The following is a 19,790-nucleotide window of genomic DNA, read 5'->3' as shown; positions in this document are numbered from 1 at the left end:
ATGCTAAATTCTCAGATTATAGATTATTTTCTTTGCTTATGTGAAGTAATGAAGTTTCGAGGCGATTAACTCTAAGGAGTGATTTTCTTATATAGGGTCTTTTACGACGGATGTCCATTGAAAATTTGAAATATATTGAGTTATGGTTCCGAATGCAACCAGTTCAATTAGAACGGTTTCAACTTCCAACCAATAATTGAATTTAATCGTCAACCACAAAAACATGAATGAATTATCCAATACCAAAAATTGTTGTTTCGATCTGGTATAGATCTCATTGTGGTTATTAGTCTGGTTCATGAAAGCAACCAAAGTTTAAATTCTTCTAACGTATTCAAAAACACATATTAATGTGAGATTTCCACTTGAAACTTTAGAAAACCCCGACACGTGTTTTACTATACGATATCCTTAACAAGAACGCGGTGCTATCTTTCGAATCGACAGAAAACTCACATCCTACTTATCAAAGATAAACTAGTAACTACTCATAATAATCAGATTGTGGAATTGGCTGCGGTGGTAGTGCGCCCGACTCACGATCGGACGGCCGTGGGTTCGATTCCCGCCGGGATAATTCTGCAATCGTGTTAGGAATCACACGTTAAAAGGTAAGACCTCGTTAGTCCTTAGCTCGCACAAGTTTCTGAACTTCTGAGAGTTGTCGTTTGTATGGGGGCGACAGCTGATTAACGGAAAAACACATTTTAAACAGACAGACAGATCTAGATAACTAGATGGTACCAGAGCAAAAGTTGTTAAACGTTTCACCCATTTGAGTTGATGACTTGCTTTTCAAGATGAAAGGGATAGATTTTTTGGCTTCCATAGAACTGTGAAATATTCGTGAATATTCGAGAGCATTCCACAATATTCCAAAGCATCCAGGAACATTCTGGAATGCTTCAACAAATGGAGTCGCAGAAGATATGCCATAACTTCGTCCCGAATTCTGTTCAGAATTATATACACCTGTCGTAACAATGAACGGTGCTTAATTTATTTTTTATTTTATATATTTATTATTTTATCAATTTATTCATACACTGTTCTACATGTTACACCCAACTAGAGAACATGGATATGAGTCAAATCACAATACAATACAATTACAATAAGTTATAAAAAAAACAATACATATAGAATTAGCTGGAGCAGAGATGGAGCAGTAAAAAGTATCGAGCGGACAACTTGAATAATTGCACTTGACACACATGTTATGCAGAGGTGAACGTTTCAGAATATTTGTACGTGGTGTTGGCAGATAAAAAGGATTAACCACTCTAGAGGTTGGTAGAGAGTTTTTGCAGAATATGTGGGTCAATAATTAAATAAATTTAAAAAGAAGAATTGTGGAGTGACAATTACGACGGCAACTCAAGCTATTCATAGCATGTCCGGCTAACAACGCATCATGGGGGAATCCAATTGGTGGGTAGATATCGTCTGATCCATAGGAGTGAAGTTTTAGGAAACGACTGTACTGATTTAACTTTCTCTGTATACAAGTGATGAGATGGATTCCAGATTAATGACTTTATTACCTGATTTTTTTTACCGGTGACCAAATGGGTACGCTAATCTGAACACTGGCGAGTACCCACATTGTACAGGTAAACAAAATACCGGTAATAAAGTCATCAAGGACTGCCTGTTTTTACCGACAGTGGTCTTATAGGTATATAAAAGGTTTCTTTGTTAATTATTTCAATTTATTGTATTCGTTTGAAAATGTCCTTATAGTTTCATAGGGAGTTTCGATTCTCATTTTTCATGATGATCTCCTACTGGCGGACATTTTAATAATTGCTGTGTGAATTTGGGTAATATCTCCCAGTCACTGAAATAAATTGACAAAAATGGCAACTGAAGTTATTAGCCACGACTATATCTATATGATTGAAGGGGTTATATTTTTAGGAGTGATTTATTTTTGGGAAAGAAAGTTTTTGGCTTTCTACTACTCCATCTTGATACAAAAAAGGGATGAGGGAATCTTCCAAAGAAAGGAAGGAAGTAATCAATTTGAAAATAAGTAACTCTGTACATGGATGTGTAGATCATGCAAAGAAGTAACTTTCAGACACAAACTGAAAGAAAGTCCTCCTGAAATAGCTACTTTCATATAAACATTGAATTACACGAAAGAAAAAAATTCTTTAGAAACAATTACTATATGAACACTGAATTATACAGAAGATACTTTTCTCTACTCAGTTTGTATTTCAAACATTCGTTGAAATACAAACAAAGTAGAACTCATTCACATGAGTTCTACTTTGAATGAATGAAATTGCACTTAAATGGAACACTGTCACCCTCACTGGTATACACCGATGTTTCGCCTCAAGACACTTGCCCCAAGGTTCTTCAGTACCAAATTGGATGACATAGAAAATACACACAATTCATTCATGAATTACGATTTTATATCTATATGGTATAACATTCGAATGCTCTAATTCATTTCATTGAATAAATTGTCTTTACTTTTCAGGCAAATTGAGATCTGTAACAACACTTTTGATATATTTTTGACATGTTGTTAGGTTTGCTAAGAACTATCGATCTAGCTAATGTAATTTTAAGGAACTCTCTTAAGGAAAAATGTATCGTGTCAAATAATAGGAAATAAAATAATGAGAAATAACTAATCTAAGTGGAGTTATACAGGGCGTTCCAACGAAAACTTGACCCCCTTGTAAGTCAGAAACGGACGTGTAATCGAAAATTTTAAAGAACACGTCAATTTTTATTTCTAGGGGGACTAATTTTGATATGGAAATCAAACCCGGAAGTTCACCCCCTGCGGTCAGCAACTACCCCTCCTATTTTTTTCAATGGCATAGGAAGTCGAGTGATACATCATTTAAAGGGTCTTTTGTCGCTCTATGACACCTGGAATTTTTTTTCGGAATTGGTTCATTCGTTATTGAGAAATTAAATGTTGAACGTTTTATTTAAGAAAAAATAGAAAATCAACAAACGTAATATCAATGGCAACACAATCAACAGATAATGTGTTCAAAATCTAGTTCCATACAATAATGCAGTCTACTTTAGAAAGCGTTCCTTACATTATTCTTGTAGATGTCCGGAATCAGAAATCGGCATTTCCGAACAATTCTCTGTCGCAGGTCTCCTAGATTTCTAGAATTTATTTAATTAGTAGTACAGGTTTTGGAATGGACGACACTGTTAGTTTTTTCTGCACTGTAACTTTTGTTGAATCTAGTTGTCGCAGAACGAAAAGTTCTACTGAAGAAAGAATAGAAATTGATGCAACCTATTATTGAAATAATGAATGTGTTGAAGCTGATGCAAGAATTTATAAAACGAATCATTCAGACCACTACGTGAGACATCAATTCGTTAAACAGTTAGGGCCAGTTTCACAATGTCTGGTCATCTAATGGTTAGAACGAATCCATTGGTTTCACCAACGGTGGTCAAGCATTTACCTGAAGTAGACCAAAGGTCAACTTTACTATAACCTAATCCACTGGTTGAGAATTGACCAAAAGAAAAAAAACCCTACTTTTCTATTTATTGTGTCCATTTATTTGTATTTTTTGATTTTCAAGATGGAGTTTTACGACATAAATGCATTTAGTGACGATGAAGAAGTGGTACGGCATCCAAAATTGATTAGACCTAGAACAGATTTCTTTGAAGAATATGATCAAAAGGACTTTTTTGACCGTTTCCGATTAACTCGTAGAACAACGGAGCCTATTGTAGAAGAGATTAGAGACCTCATTGATAGTCCCACAGAAAGGTTTGTTTCAAAACTCCATTATATTATACGTATTACTCATATATGTAATTTTTTTCCATAGAAATGACTGTTTATCAGCCAGTGATCAAGTTCTTCTGGCTTTGAATTTTTATGGTAATGGTTCGTTCCTAAGAACAGTATCTGAATTATCTGGTGTTAGTAAATTTACAGCCAGCAGAGTTGTCAGAAAAGTGAGTGCGGCAATTGCTACATGGCCTGGATCATCTCATGCACATTTTCAAAAATTCTAGATTATACCAATCATTCCAGAATGGATTATATGGTAACTCTATTATATTGGGAAATAGTGCTTATGCTTTAAAGCCGTACCTTATAACCCCCCTTCAATAAGTGAGAACCGAAGCAGAGGCCTTATTCAACGAATCCCAGATCAGAACGCGTAATGTTGTAGAGGAACAAATTGGAGTTTGGAAGCGTAGATTCCCAGCAATTTCTATGGAAATGAGAGTATCTTTAGATACAGTGCAAACCATAATAGTTGCTACAGCTGTACTCCATAACATTGCATATGACGAAAATGAACCAGTGCCTGAAATGAATGCTGAACAATAGGCATTTATTAATCTAGTCAATATCAATGAGCCACCAAATATGCAAAATGTGCATGTTAATAATAATAATATAGTTAGGAATACTTTGATCAATTATTTTGCTAACTTGTAATGTTCTGTAAGTAAACTTCAAACATTTTTGAGTATTTTAATTTTCTCTGAACCTCTTCAAATCCCTAACTTTGTCTTGAGAATATTTCTCATTATGAATGTTACACACAATGTGTACATTTAAAATAACTAAGAATAACTGTCTGTAACCCTCAGAAGGCTTAATGAGACTTTTAGCCAACGATCTCAATTAGTGATGGGCATACTCGAATTATTTGTCGATAGTTAACCAAAATGGAGATGTAAAGAACACTAATGAGCAGTACTACAGGTGTATTCAAATGTAGGTATAGCATTCAAATGATTTTCAAACATGTCTTCTTCAGTATGACCTCAATCATTTCTTGAATTATCTCAAGTTATGATAATATTTGAATGGTCGATTACTTTCATTTCGAATTATCCAATCAATAATCGATTACTCGCACAAGTTTCGACTTCTGAGAGTTATCGTTTGTAGAGGCTCGATAGCTGGATAACTGTTATACACATTTCAACATTTTTAATACTATTTCTGTGATACTTGGACTGTATCATTTCTAGCAATAAACTCAAATAAAAGGAAAGAATGTAATATATTTTTTAAACCAATACTTTATTCTTTAAAATGTTAAAATTCAAATGATTCCGCACAATATTTTTACGAAAATGAATAAAGAATGATTAGTTAGTTATGATGATTCTTCATTGATTCCAGTTTTTTATCCACAAGTTCCTTTCTTTATTGGGAATAGTCATTCTCTAAGAATGCTCTTTTAAGAATGTTTTTTTTTGAAATCTGACAAACGCTAATTTTTAATCAATTAGCTCATTACTTGGATTCGTTATTACTCTCTTGAAACTGGTTTCTATGATTTTCCTCACATTTCTTTCCTTTGTCAACTTCTGAGATACTGGTAATTTCAGATCTCTACTGGAGTAAGATAACCAATCTTGTTTCTTTAATGGTTTGGTTTACATAATTATGGTCAATAAGCGGGAGATCAGGTTCAGTGGGTACATTCAAATTGCCACAGTCATCGTTTATCAGCCCTGACGGCTGTTCTTCAACAATATTTTTCACAGCTGTGACAGGTAAAGTGAGATCTGGCAGTCTGTCAGAATCATAACTATTGTATATCCCTATCAGTTGCTCTCTGAGAATATTTTTCATCACAATGTCTACAGATGATTCTGGTTGTGGTTCATAACTTCCTCCTCCAGTTTGTAACATTAATTTTTTTCTTCTGTCAATTTATGTTTTGTTCTCTTTTTAATATTATTATATTTCTCCTTCCAATTTCATTTGGGACCTGAAAGAGTTTTGTCCACTACAACTATTAAACTCTTTTTCAATTGTTTTCAACGTTTCCTCTTTTTCTTTCCATGTCACAGTGTTACTTTTTTGCATTCTATTATTGCCCTATATTTATCCACCAGATTTATAAGTAATTGCTCTTTTTCATGGATGAAGTTTGAACAACTAGTGTTTTTTGATGTATCCATTGAAGTTAAATTAGTATCTAAAAATAAGTTCACTCAACTCTGTAAAATCTGAGAAAATATAACTCAACACTCACAAAGACTAACTCACTACGATACCTTCTCATCGACATTCACTTATTTACATCAAATAAATGTTAGGTATAGTTGGGTTTCTTCTCACCAAATTCTATTGCCAACGTTATAGAAGTCGATACCAACGATAGTCACTTGACCACCACTATTATATATCTTGTGAAACGATTCAGGCTGCAATGGTTACTTAACCAGAGTTTCTCTGGTTAAGTGACTAACTTAACCAGAGTTTCTCTGGTTAAGTGACTAACTTAACCAGAGTTTCTTTGGTTAAGTGACTAAAAAGATCACCATGCATTGTGAAACGGGCCCTCAATGGATAAGGTTCGAATTTCAGGTTCTGTTCAGAAAACATGAAGTATCCCGTCTTGTCAGAAATGACGGAGTTGAAGTTGCAGTTTTAGGGCATGTACAAATGGATAATCGACAATTTATCAGACAAGTATCAGAACGTCTGGTATATCAACTACCGAAAGACTACAAATACCATCCTTTCATAATAAGGCTACTTCAGGAATTCTCTGTATCTGTAGAGTAGGGAGGGTGAGTGTAAGCCCACGCACTTAGTCCACATGTGACCGAGGAGTTGTCCTTCTAGGTCATCGTCCATCCTGTCCTTTCCAGGAAGGTGGACAGGTCGCTGGGAGACATCTCCTTCATATCGGCAGGTGTAGGCCAAGACTCGCCGAACATACACTCTCTTATTGACGATAACTCCGGGCACTCGCACAGGACATGCCTGACAGTTTCATCTTCCTGTTCACACATCCAGCATAGAGGTGTGTCTACTAGCCCCATATTATGTAGGTGTTTCCTTAGTTGACAGTGGCCAGTCAGAAATCCTACTGTAAGGCGTAGATTTTTCGTGGTCATCGCCAGATATTTCTTCGGCGCCAGCTTCCCAGGGTCGCCCAAGGTGATCCTGTCAAGATTACATCCTTTGATTTCATCCCATCTATTTAAGGATTGAGCATGGGTGTAACATTTGCCTAGTTCCGCAATTGTCGAAGTCATCAGGCCGTGGGTGCCACTGATGATGCCACTTCAGGAATTGAACGAAGATGATCCTGATCGTCGACTTCAGTTTTGTGAGGTGTTTAGCGAGAAATTGATCAATAACTCAAACCTATTATACAATACATGTTTTTCAGACGAAAGTTCTTTCATGTTGAATATTGAAGTGAATAGACATAATTGTCGTTACTGGAGCAATGTGAATCCTCATTTGGTGATGGAAACACATTCACAAACTCCACAAAAATTGATTGTCTGGGCCGGCATTCTTGGTAATCATAATTGGAAATGATGTCGTCAATTTAGTAGAAAATGAAATAACATTTCAGCAAGATGGTGCACCCCCATCTTCAATAATGTAAGGAACGCTTTCGAAAGTACAATGTATTATTGTATGGAACTAGATGGAGGTCATTTTGAACAATTAAGCCGTTGATTCTGATTCCACTAATATTATTTGTTGTTGATTTCCTTATCGAAATGAACGACAGCGAATTTTATGGTTGTTCTTAAATATAACGTTCAACATTCAATTTATTAAAAATGAGAATTAACCAATTTTGAAAAAAAATACTGATATAGTAAAGGGACAAAAAACCTTTCAAATGATGTATCACTTGATCCCCATGCCATTGAAAAAAATAGGGGGGGGTAGCTGCTGACCGCAAGAGGTGACGGATATGATTTCCATATAAGAATTAGTCCCCCTAGAAATAAAAATTGATGTGTCTTTTGAAATTTTCGATTACACGTCCGTTTCTGTCTTACAAGGGAATCAAGTTTTCGTAGGAACGCCCTGTATAGTTTAACATTTGTACATATTTATTTGAGTATTCATTAAAGCGTCAGACCACATGCCAATCAGGAGGTTACTGTGATTGAGCAGGAAACAAATCGAAGGAATTTATATTTATTATTATTTCAATGTTTGGGAAAGTTCATCAGCTAAATGGTAAATAAAGTGGAACAAGAAATATAACGTGGATTTTCAATTTATTTATACATATAACACAAACATTTTAGGTGATTTCAGTGGAAAACACGTCTACGGTGATGACTGTTTACCTTAAAATAGTTATATATGATTTGTATCTAAAACATATAATATAATAATAACAAATTTATAACAATTTGTGCAGGAATACGATGGTCTAAATTGCTCTAAAATTTCATTCATTCAAAATACAAGTTCTAACTAATGCTTCTACTACTGCGTACGGATCACAGTTAGATGCTGGTCGTCTGTCTTCCAGGTAGCCTTTCTTTTCTTCTGCACACCCTCGAGGAATACGAACACTAGCCCCGCGATTCGCTACACCTGTGAAAATAGAAACAAATTTTTATGAAAACATCAATAGTTTTTTATAGGATATATTCTTATTCGATAAAATTTGAATTTAATCATAATTACAGAAAATATATTGTGAAGCAAATATTTCTCTTCTCAGATTCAAAAAATCTACTGAATTATATCTTTAAGATACACGCCCTTCCATCCCACCCTGTACATTCGTGCCTTTTTAAAAATTAAATCGCGAAATACTACCTACCGAACAAAATCAACTCAACCAGATGGAATGAGAAGTACTTCACTTCAATCAACCATTGTGGACATTGAACAGTCCAATCAACAACATGGCGATTGGAAGAAGCTGAGTATAAAAAAGGAAATTTAACAAATGGAGGCCGTGGTCGAATAGATCTTGTAATACCAAACGTTTTAGTCTGATACTTCGGCAGACATCCTCAGTGGTATAATAATTGACTGTAAGAACGAATAATATATCTCGAACTCAGCAACGATTTCAAACCAGGAATATCAATGACGCGAAGGTACCCAGCCTTTTATTTTGAAAGCATTTTTTTTATTTTGGGAGGTGAAAACCAGTAAATGTCAAGAAAGGAAGAAAACAAGAAAAAGCTATGCAGATTGGCTCTAACAATTTCAGTGGAAGAAAGCTTTTAACCCAAAGCTTGAGAATAATTGAAGTATCTACCATATCGGCTCCAAAAGAAGCAAAGGCTTCTAGTATATTCGAACAAAAAATCATATTACACAAAAATATTATTTCCACTCACCTGCACTGAAGTCATGGATTGAAGAAGTCTCATGTCTTCCTGTTAGACGACGCTCGTTATCTTTTCCCCCATTGGGATCGTAGGCCTGGATGTGCCTAAGGTGATTCCTGCTCAATTTGTCAATAGCTTTCTCAATTTCTCTGCAAAAAATACAATCAAGATAACAAAACATGTATACCTTCATTATAGAAATATTCCGATTCCTTCATGAAATATTCCTGTTCGAAGTAGAGTTCTGCCAACTGGAATATTATATAACATTTTGACTAGTTTACTAACTAGTTTATGGTCTAGTCTATAGAATATCATAAAATGAGTTATTTTTTTGACGCACGATAGTCCTATGCGAGCATATCCTTATGATTCATTAGTATAATTTCATATTACAAACAAAGATGGGAATGAAATATGGTGTTTTTTCAAATAGATGCCATTCGAAAAGAGGAGTTAAAGAAGGAAGGACCCATATAATAACGGTGTTTAATTTATAAAACCGACACGGCTCTAGTGATACTCGTATGGTTCCCAGATGTCCATACGGTTTCCTTTATGGACTTGTTTTATGACTTTGATATTTTCTGTTGGGAAAAAGTTATGTTTGTTTTATATGGCGTGTGTTGCGAGGTTTAATTTAGATGTTATTGAGTTTATGTATGCTTTTTTGTGCTCGTCGTACCTTTGGATCAGTTTTTCTCTTGGTCTGGTCGATACAGAATCTGTTGAAGCAACAAGCATTGTATGCTGTACACTCCTTTCAGTTTTTTTTTTCATTTTCATAGCTGTTTATTTTTGGTGTACAATGAACCCAGCTTCTTAAATAAGCTGATTAGTTTGTATGATGAGTGGTCTTTCAGGTCAGATGGTAAGAGTACGGTTCTTACGGTGTCTAAAAACCTGATTCAGTCCCCAGCGGGGCAGGCACAAAGTATGTGCTCTGTTGTTTCATCATTTTCAAAACAGAGGCGACACACAATTATATTCCAACAGCTTGACCCGTCTTCCGACAGTCCAAGTCTCTGCATATGATGATTCAATTGACAGTGACCGTTAAGAAGGCCTTTTAGACATCGTAATTCATCCCTACTGTAGTCCAACAACTGTTTGGTATCAAGCTTCGAAGGGTGAATAAACGCCTTGGAGTGAGCAAATCCTGCAAGATTCTGCCATCTAGGTGTTCAATCTTTGTTTGGCAAAGCCTAAAACGATGCCAATGACAGGTTCTGGTCCGATTAAGCTGCTTGCAGCACCCTCTTTTGCAAATGATTCAGCAGCCTCATTACCTTTGAGGCCAGTATGGTCAGGAAGGAATCCAGACCGGAGACAATCTGTTGAGTCTTTCTATCGTGGAGAGTCGTTTTTGGCAATTTGCTACCAATTTTGACGTTGCTCGGTAGGAGCCAAGGGCTTCCAACGCCGTTTGACTGTCCGAGGTTATTTTTATTGACTTGTGTATAAAGTTAATTTCCGTTTGAAATACAGTTGCATAGGTTCCTAGGCAGGCGTTCTAACCGCATAAAAGAACAAACGAGAAGATAAAACGTTCAGTTTAAGTAGACCCATGAAGATGATAGCACAGCCTGCTATCGAAAGCGCTCGCGTATGATAAATCTAATCTTAATTCATACCAAGTTAAATTCTCAACATCCAGTGTATGAGGAAAACTGTCATTTCAATTTTGAGAGATCTTGAATTCGGCATGTACAATTGTTTTCAATTTTTTGAGTGTTTTCTACAATGATTCGGAAATGGAACAGAGGAGGTTTGCGAAAACCATCCATAGGAAGTATACTTTCATTTGAAATCCATGGTGTACTTTTTTCTTTTTTTCAAAGTATATGTAGTTGAATTTTTAATGAAAGTGAGGTGGAAACAACCTGAATTACCATTAGTATCGACATCAACATTACAACTAATAAGGTAAATAAATTAAATTAAATTTACATTGAGTGAATGTCATCTTGTTGAACTAGCGGGTTCCATGATATCTATGTAGTAATATCACAGGCATATTTGAACGATGTGAAGTCTGTTTTGTTTATAATCGATTGTTGCTATCTACCTACATTTTACTCGAAATATACTGATTTGTATGATAACAATGTCAAGTTTATAAGCGAATTTTCAGTTGAATATATTTAATATTTATTCATTGTTGATCTAATTTAGTCTGCATATTTTCCGCTTTATTGACAAATCGAATAAATCCTTATCAGAATTTTCATTCAAACGAAGTAACATTTTTCAGCAAATTTGGTAGTTTGGCCTTCTTATTTGATTAATTTTAAAGAGCTTGTTGATTTCAGAATAGTGTGATAGTGAAAACCCATGAATTTGGACAATATTCACAAGAAGTGCAAGGTTTTTCAATAATAATACTGAAAATAGAGTACTTGAACTTAACCAGGCCTGTATTTTGAACTATCTGTAGCATTTGCCACCATTACCCGATGAAACATTTCTGAAATATCAGGTTACCACCATGAACAATGGGGATTCACTGAGATATTACGGTTCAAAGTATAGATTCATAAAAACGGACAAAATTTTTGTAGCACCTATTGAAAAATATAAAATGCTATTTCCATAACAAATTATGATGACGTTAGGACCCCAAAGGAAAAAGTAATTCTCTAAAACGTTTGATTAATTTGCAGCTTCCTCATTAAATAATTAGGTAATTACTTTCGTACACATTCGATTAAACCTCATTTGTTACAATTGAAACTGAATGGCGAGGTTTCTCCCAGAAGTTTTATTTAGGGTATCAGCTGCACAATGGATATAACGATATGAAAAGAGTGATTCGGTGCAATTGTATTGAAGTTAGTAATAATCATTTTGTAAATATTTATTCAGCTATCATTTCCACAGTTCGTGATGGAAGAATGCTCCGTAGAAATCAATACGTAATTCATCCGTAGACAAACACAAAGTAATGTAACGTTTCATAGGACATAGTTTAGCAGCGGGTTGAGTCAACCGAACACTTTCTGCGAACTTTTCTATCAAAAAGGAATAAATTCCAAATATATTTCCATGTTCTAGGCTTTCCCAAGGTTGTATGTGATGTTTGAATGTTACTTGGTTGGTGAAACGGGCGTCGAGAAGAGAGGTCGGTAGCCGGTCGGTTCGACGTGGGAGCTTTGATCCCTCACTCAATCGACCGCCGTGTTGGTCGTTGGTTCAAGCCGCAGGCTGAACGCTCGATTTTCACTAGCTATCGTCCAACTCAGAGTGTATCCGTGTTTTTTTATTGCATTTTATCAGAATATTTCATAAATACTTATTACAGAGAAAAAACATGTAATTTGTAGATCACCGATATTCCACCAGGCACAAAACTAATGCTAATCTTAAAACAAATCCGGCTACAAGAACCCTAGCTCAAAGATTCCACACTTATCTTGCAGCACGATTGTTTAATACCCTGCCAACTGACATTAGATATGGAATCAATAGCACAAAATCGTTCAGGACTAAAATGAAAAACTATTTGCATGATTCAAATAGAATGGATATTCGTAATTTAATTGATCGGCATAATAGTTGAGTTAATAGAATATGTAGCCTATTTTGTTGGGAAAAATATGTAGTTCAAGGGGATATCAAAATAATTTGATATAATTTCTTTTCTCTTATAATTTTTCCATTGTATTCATCTTTATTCTTTTCTTTTTTTCTTTATAGAGATACATTCATTGTAATTTTTAATAGAAACACTATGTGCCTATATATGTGTGTGTATATATATAAAAAAAGATATAGATGCTATCGAGTGTGAATGATATAAATCAAAAATGAAATAATTCGTGGACACAATAGCCAGAAAAAGAGGCAAACCGCCGGACACGTGTTTCTGGCTATTGGCCTCATCAGCGCAGTGCAGCCAAGTGCAAAGACGGACAACACTTGTTTGCCAAAAAAAGGAAACAACACATACGCAACAACAGGAGCCAACTGCACATTTGTGGTTCTAGTTAGAAGACCTAGGAAGCCTGGAAATGCTAGGTCTTCTAATTAGAACCACAAATGTGCGGTTGGCTACTGTTGTTGACTCCGTGCGTATGTGTTGTTTCCTTACTTCTCAACATCAATTCACAACAATAGAGTCGTTATCAAATTAGCTCAACATATAAACGTATTTTAGACTACCTATTATAGATTTGAAGAAAATTTATATCTATATCTATGCTGATATTATAAAACTGAAAGTTTGCGAGGATGGATAAATATACAGTGTGGTACCTTTAACTGGAATAAATTCAGTAGAATTGTAGCAGAATGTTTCTTGCAAAATTCCTGAGACAGGTCGATTTTGTTTTCAAGAGAGATACATTTCTACATTCTAATGAACCAAATTACATGCATCCCTTACATAGGGTAGCTACCCCCTAAATTTTTTTAAATAGCAATAAGGGTTGATTTGTATTAAATTTTAAAGACATATTATTTCCCTAAACAGCAGTGCTCGATTTTTAAAATTTCGTCGATTAGTTTCCGAGATACTATCAATTTAATAATTTGCATAAAAAATTAGCATTTTTCAAATTATCCTCATGTCTTATGAAAAATGCGCAGCTTTGAAGAAAATGTTCCAACAGGTCGATTTTGCCTTCAAGGGAGAAACATTTTAACAATGTGATAAATCAAATTACGTACACTCCTAAGCAGGGTAGCTATCCCTAGAAAATTATTAAATAGCAATAAAGGTTGGGTTGTAATGTGCTTTAGAAACAATTTATTTCCCTTAACAACAGTAATCGAATTTTAAAATTCGATCAAGGAGATTATAGTGAACTATCTAGTTTTACAATAAACATAAGGGTAACGGTTAAAAAAAATGGTACAAATAAGATTTAATTTATTAGATGCTGAAAGTGTTCACCAAGTACATGCTGGCATAGTCCAAGCCGATGGTAAAATTCATTTCTTACATTTTTCAAAATGTCTGGAGATATTTGACGGATTTCATGCCTAATGCGTTCTTGGAGTTCATGTATGGTTTCTGGTTTCGTTACATAAATTTTGGTTTTGAGGTATCCCCATAAGAAAAAGTCTAGTGGGGTGAGGTCAGGAGAGCGTGCCGGCCACTCAATTGCACCTCTTCTGCCAATCCATCTACATCTAGGGGTAGCTACCCTGCTTAGGAGTGTACGTAATTTGATTTATTACATTGTTAAAATGTTTCTCCCTTGAAGGCAAAATCGACCTGTTTAAAGATTTTCTTCAAAGCTGCACATTTTTCATAAGACATGAGGATAATTTGAAAAATGCTAATTTTTTATGCAAATTATTAAATTGATAGTATCTCGGAAACTAATCGACAAAATTCTAAAAATCGAGCACTGCTGTTTAGAGGAATAATATGTCTTTGAAATTTAATACAAATCAACCCTTATTGCTATTTAAAAAAAATTAGGGGGTAGCTACCCTATGTAAGAGATGCATGTAATTTGGTTCATTAGAATGTAGAAATGTATCTCTCTTGAAAACAAAATCGACCTGTCTCAGGAATTTTGCAAGAAACATTCTGCTACAATTCTACTGAATTTATTCCAGTTAAAGGTACCACACTGTATGTGTGTATGTATGTTTGTTAATATGTTATCACGCTTTTCTCTATTTTTGCTGTCCTTTCATAAACTATTTTCTCTCAAGTATCACTACTGAACTGACAATTCTGGTAATCGGAACTATCGAGAAAGAACATATGCTTGCCGTCCCGAGTTTATTCTACTCCTTTGGTAGTTGTTTACAATTTGACGTAAAGACCCGAAAAATTATGCATCTCCTTAGAAGCTTGCATCCCAAGTCCGTTCCACAATTATACTTCCCCCGACTTCTGAGTGTGTGAATGACAGAATGATACTGGATGGAACCTGTACAGTAATCAAGAGTATTGAATATTGGGGTATTTATTTTCAAGACAACTACCCGAGCGGTCGATGAACGTAGTTTTCGTCACTAAACGCGGTGATAACAATGTTTACGAGTTGAAAATCGTTCTTAAATCTCAATATCACGCCGGATTGGTCGAACAAATTAGTGGTCGAAATTTTTTTTTCAAACATTCGATTGAAATGCAAATTTTTCAAAGCTTAAGTGTCTAGTTTTATATAAATTTCTTGTACTTCCTGTAAAATATGAGTGATTCCCTACAGGTTATGAAGGCGAATGCATTCGTGAAAAGTATAGGGTAGTTAAATTTTTAAAACACTTTTGTTTTTTTATTATTTTTTTCTAATGATTGAGTTTTGAAGGATGAAAAAATATTTTGTTCAGTATTATCAGATTGTTTGTAACTGAGATTTGCAGATTTATCATTTTTTAATTATTCATTGAAAATTCTTTGATTTAATCAAAATATCAAACTGTTGATGAGAACAAATCACGCGCTCAACTTGTGAATTATTTAGATGATAGATAAGCATATATTTTCCCTATTCGCACTGAATGACAGTTCAAACAAAAACCGACTTAGCAACAATGTAATGATGAATATTAATGAATTTGATTTTTTGACTTTTATACTTCCATTTTCAGATTAGGATAATGGAATCTCGATTACTCAAACTGCGTCATTATAAAACATATGTTGAGAAATCATTATTGGTTATTACATTGGAATAAGTTTGCGATTTATTTCAACTTAGTACGAGTAAATGTCCTAATCGATCGGAATTATATAATTGTATTCAAATACTTTTGCGATAAACTATCCGGCTCAATTATATCAAGAGTTTGTTTCAAGATTTTTTTTCAAAAGCACTAAATAGCACCTTCTGTTATTTTGAAAAAAAATCTGCTGATTGAAGAAAATAGATTAGCGAAAGAAAGTCGAATCCTAACCCATTTGTTCTTTGGAACGATTCACTTAGTTGAGAAGTTGACGAAAAAAAAACAAGAATATCACCGAATGCTTTGTCTTTATTCTTAAGAGTAGATCCGTTTAACTTATACCGGGTGTAAATGGAACATCCAGTATAATTTTTTCACAATTATAATATTTAGGTGGGAAAATACTGCACTTCGTTTAAAAAAAATATCTAGGTGCTGTCATCACTGCTGAAATTGGGTCGCTTAAACGACCCGATGGAACATTCACGACCTCTATCTGACCCTTGATAACAACAGACCTCCCAAGAACTGCCCAAGCGAAGCTCTCTGGCTTTCAGAGGCAGGCTTGTCTGGCTCTCAATGGGGTACCACAGTACCACACTGTCAGCGGCCGTGGAGATCCTTCTAGATCTACTTCCTCTCCACATTTTTCTGGGGAGAGAGGCTAGATGGACTGCATACAGACTTGTGCACATTGCCAATTGCACAAATCAATTTAATGCAGAGTGCAACAGACTGTTGGTTGACACTGAAAGTCACAGTATTCTGGAAATGACCTCTGACTTTATGCCTCCAAATATCAACTACGAACTGCCTTATAGAGAACTATTCCCGAGTAGAGAGGACTGGATCTTCAGGGAGAAGGAAATATTAGGAGCAGATAGTTGTTGCTTCACATATGGATCAAAAACACCTTCTGGTTCTGGTGCAGGTGTTTTAGGACACAGACCAAGGACAGATGGTACCTTAGGGTACCTAGGCAGGTACCTAGGGTACCTACCTAAGAACTTATGCGACTGTATTTCAAGCGGAAATTTACGCTATTGAATTGTGTGCGGAGAAATTGGATAAATTCAACTTCACACACAAGTCGATGAAAATATTCTCGGACAGTCAAACGTTGTTGGAAGCTCTTGGCTCCTACCAAGCAACGTCTAAATTGGTAGCTAATTGCGAAAAACGACTCTCCTTGATTGGAAGACTTAACAGATTGTCTCTGGTCTGGATTTCTGGCCCTACTGGCCTGGAAAAAAATTAAGCTGCTGACTCCCTCACAAAGTAGGGTGCTGCAAATAGCTTCATCGGACCAGAACCTGTATTTGCATCGCCTTAGGCTTTGCCAAACAAACTTTGAACACCTGGATGGCAAGAAGATTTAAGGACTTCTGGCAGAATCTTCCAGGATTGGCTCACCCTTCGAATCTTGATACCAAACAGTTGTTGGACTACAGTAGGGATGAACTACGATATCTAACAGGCCTTCTTACAGGAAACCGCAGAGCATATACTTTGTACCTGCCCCGCTTGGGACCGAATCAGGTTCTTAGAGTTCGGCAGAGCTGTACTCTTACCATCTGACCTGAAAGACCACCCACCATACAAACTAATCGGCTTCGTTAAGAAGCTGGGTTCATTTGGCCGAGTGTTAATAGGCGTGAGGCAAAATAAAACCTTGCGGGTTGCGGTGGAGAGTCGAATAGACCCACTCACTTTAGACCTAACCTAACCTAACCTGTGATCACAGAAAAATATTTGATCTTCCATGATCTATGTGAAATCAAATTAGTACTTTTGATTCCATTTGAATCACAAAAATTCCACATTGTTACCAGGAGAAACAAAAACTTATAGAGGCGAGTGAATTGCAATGGGAATTATTATTCAGAAAGGAAAGTTTGGCGGGATGTCCAAAGAAATACTCATCTCAAAGGAAAGGAAATATTTGTCAGAAAGCAATAGCTTCCCTGAGAATTATAACGATGAACATTGTCCTCAAAGCAACTGAATTGTTCAAAATATATTTCCAATTCGAATCATCTGCTCCCGGATTCTAAGATATTACCTTCTACTAGTTATAGAGTAAATTATACCGAAATGAAACCTTATATTCACACTAGTTAATGAGTAGTAGCAACTGAAGTATATCTTATAGATACTTTTTCAAGATTCACAACACTCGGAGGAACTTTAAAGCATCATCTTTTCAAAATACATTTCTGTTTATATTGATAGCCATTATTCCATGATAATATACTAAGATAGTGAAAGTCAAATAGCTTTTAACCCAAAAATTGGACTCTCCTAAAAATATACCCCTTTCAAGTCAAACTGAGATATATGTGAGATATGAATGATGAATACTCACACAATACCATTATCTTCTCTCATTCCCTTCGTAGAGAAGTTTGTGTGAGCTCCAGCTCCGTTCCAGTCTCCTTCCATGGGTTTGGGATCAAAAGTCACTATAACACCAAAATCTTCCGCCACACGATGCAGAATATATCTAGATACCCAAAGTTGGTCCCCAATTGAAATACCAAGGCATGGACCAACTTGGTACTCCCACTGAAAAAATAGACAGATATTTGCAGCAATGAAATTCAAATGATGATAATAATAATAATGATAATTGGTCTTTATTTCACTAGGCGGAGATAAGCATATACAGCTATTGTTTCACTCAACCAAGCCTACATGATTAGATGCAACAGATGAAATTAATATAAAAATGTTTTCCAGGTACCTGTTGAAAAATGAACAAAACCGGGAAATATTCTAAAACACTGTCTCTTTTGCTTTCAAGATCACTTTATTCAGACCTTTTTTTTTAAATCCATATCTGAAAGATGATGAATAAATCTGCTTTATATTTTCTTCAATATCATTATAGATATTATTATAGAAACTGTTTGGTTTTATGCTGCGGGATAGAATATTCATTCCAAATTCTGTGATTTCTATTATATGTATCGCATCTGTATGTTAACTTCTTCAGAAGATATTGAGAATGTTGTTTCATTCTGAGGCTATGAACAAAGTTGGCCAAATACAAATCTCTTCTGTTGAATATTTTCAGCCACCCAATCTGAAGTATGAACGGAGATATATGATCTCTGAATTTCAAGCCAAGAATCTATCTTGTACTTGGATTCTGAACTTTTTGTATTCTTGATTGTAATGTGGATGAAAATGAATAAGACCTCGGGTAAACTGTATTATTTACTCCTTATTGATTTTCACAAAACATGAATGAAAAAAAAGTATTATTTACTCAGCCAGAGAAGCGAAACATTTGTCAAAATTGAATATTAATTTTTATACTTTTTCAGAGAGTTTCAAATTCAAAACAAACTTATGGCGTTATTCATATATTTATACAAGGATTTTCTAGAGTCTTTTCCATAATAAGTTTTTCATTATTGGATGAAAAGAGCCGCTATTCCACTGACCTAAATTTTGACCGTCATTAATTGATAAGCTGGATATTTCTCTTCTGACCATGTACCGATTTCATATTTATGAACGTGCGGTTCGATCTGATATCTTCGGTGTTAAAGGTCATAGTTGTGATATAGTTCACTGTATTTCACTTCAATAAGATGATTTAAGCAACAATATACCCATAAAAACCACATTAAGTCAAAACTACATGGGAGTTAATAGATAATATAGACGTGATGTTAGGAAAACATCGCACCTTCGAGTTACTATTCGGGGTGAGAATTCAAAACAGTAGCGTATTTCATATTTGCATTAAGAAATAAAATAGCATACCAATACAGTAGAGAATAAGTTTAAAAGGATTTTGAAGGACATAATTTCATATCAAATATTTTCGTTATATTTCTTTGATTTTTTTTTTTCAAATTTCAAAATTGAATCCTATAAAATGAAAAAAAAAGATTTCTATATAACTCGACATTCGCATGGGAAATAAAAGATATTTCAGATGAGTATTTTGTTTCGGTTTGTGTGAATGATGAAAACATATGTAAATACAGTTTATTTTCAAAAACAATGGTTCATTTAATATGCTGCATCCGGTTTCAAAATGAAATAAA

General features: G+C 35.0%; 2 protein-coding genes across 5 annotated transcripts in view; one reads left to right on the top strand and one right to left on the bottom strand.

The window, feature by feature from the left end:
• Window positions 1-3,439: 3,439 nt before the first annotated feature.
• LOC141481596 (uncharacterized) lies at window positions 3,440-4,772 on the top strand. Its single transcript, XM_074173347.1, has 2 exons — window positions 3,440-3,778; window positions 3,840-4,772. Exons 1-2 carry the CDS (start codon window positions 3,585-3,587, stop codon window positions 4,027-4,029), a joined length of 384 nt encoding a protein of 127 aa, XP_074029448.1. The 5' UTR covers window positions 3,440-3,584; the 3' UTR covers window positions 4,030-4,772.
• Window positions 4,773-8,008: 3,236 nt separating this feature from the next.
• LOC111510538 (glutamine synthetase) overlaps window positions 8,009-19,790 on the bottom strand; it is a 100,704-nt gene continuing 88,922 nt past the window's right edge. For all 4 annotated transcript variants that reach the window (XM_074173227.1, XM_074173226.1, XM_074173225.1 and 1 more), the window contains 3 exons: window positions 18,095-18,294; window positions 9,112-9,251; window positions 8,009-8,350 (listed from right to left, as the gene is read on the bottom strand). In XM_074173227.1, the coding sequence (XP_074029328.1) occupies window positions 8,202-8,350; window positions 9,112-9,251; window positions 18,095-18,294 (489 nt within the window). In that variant the 3' untranslated portion in view covers window positions 8,009-8,201. The remainder of the gene's footprint in view (window positions 8,351-9,111; window positions 9,252-18,094; window positions 18,295-19,790) is intronic.

The sequence above is a fragment of the Leptinotarsa decemlineata genome, unplaced genomic scaffold (genome assembly GCF_025532065.1).
Source record: "Leptinotarsa decemlineata unplaced genomic scaffold, Ldec_3_MD MMD2_tig00000218_RagTag_RagTag, whole genome shotgun sequence".
Lineage (NCBI taxonomy): Eukaryota > Metazoa > Arthropoda > Insecta > Coleoptera > Chrysomelidae > Leptinotarsa > Leptinotarsa decemlineata.
Note: the sequence above shows the minus strand (reverse complement) of the source record. Positions and strands in the feature narration are given on the sequence as shown.

Excerpts from the sequence above, each read along its gene's own strand:
- LOC141481596 (XM_074173347.1), top strand. The coding sequence starts at position 3,585 with ATGGAGTTTTACGACATAAATGCATTTAGTGACGATGAAGAAGTGGTA. Across the intron at positions 3,779-3,839 it reads ATTGATAGTCCCACAGAAAG|AAATGACTGTTTATCAGCCA; the intron begins GTTTGTTTCAAA and ends TTTTTTCCATAG.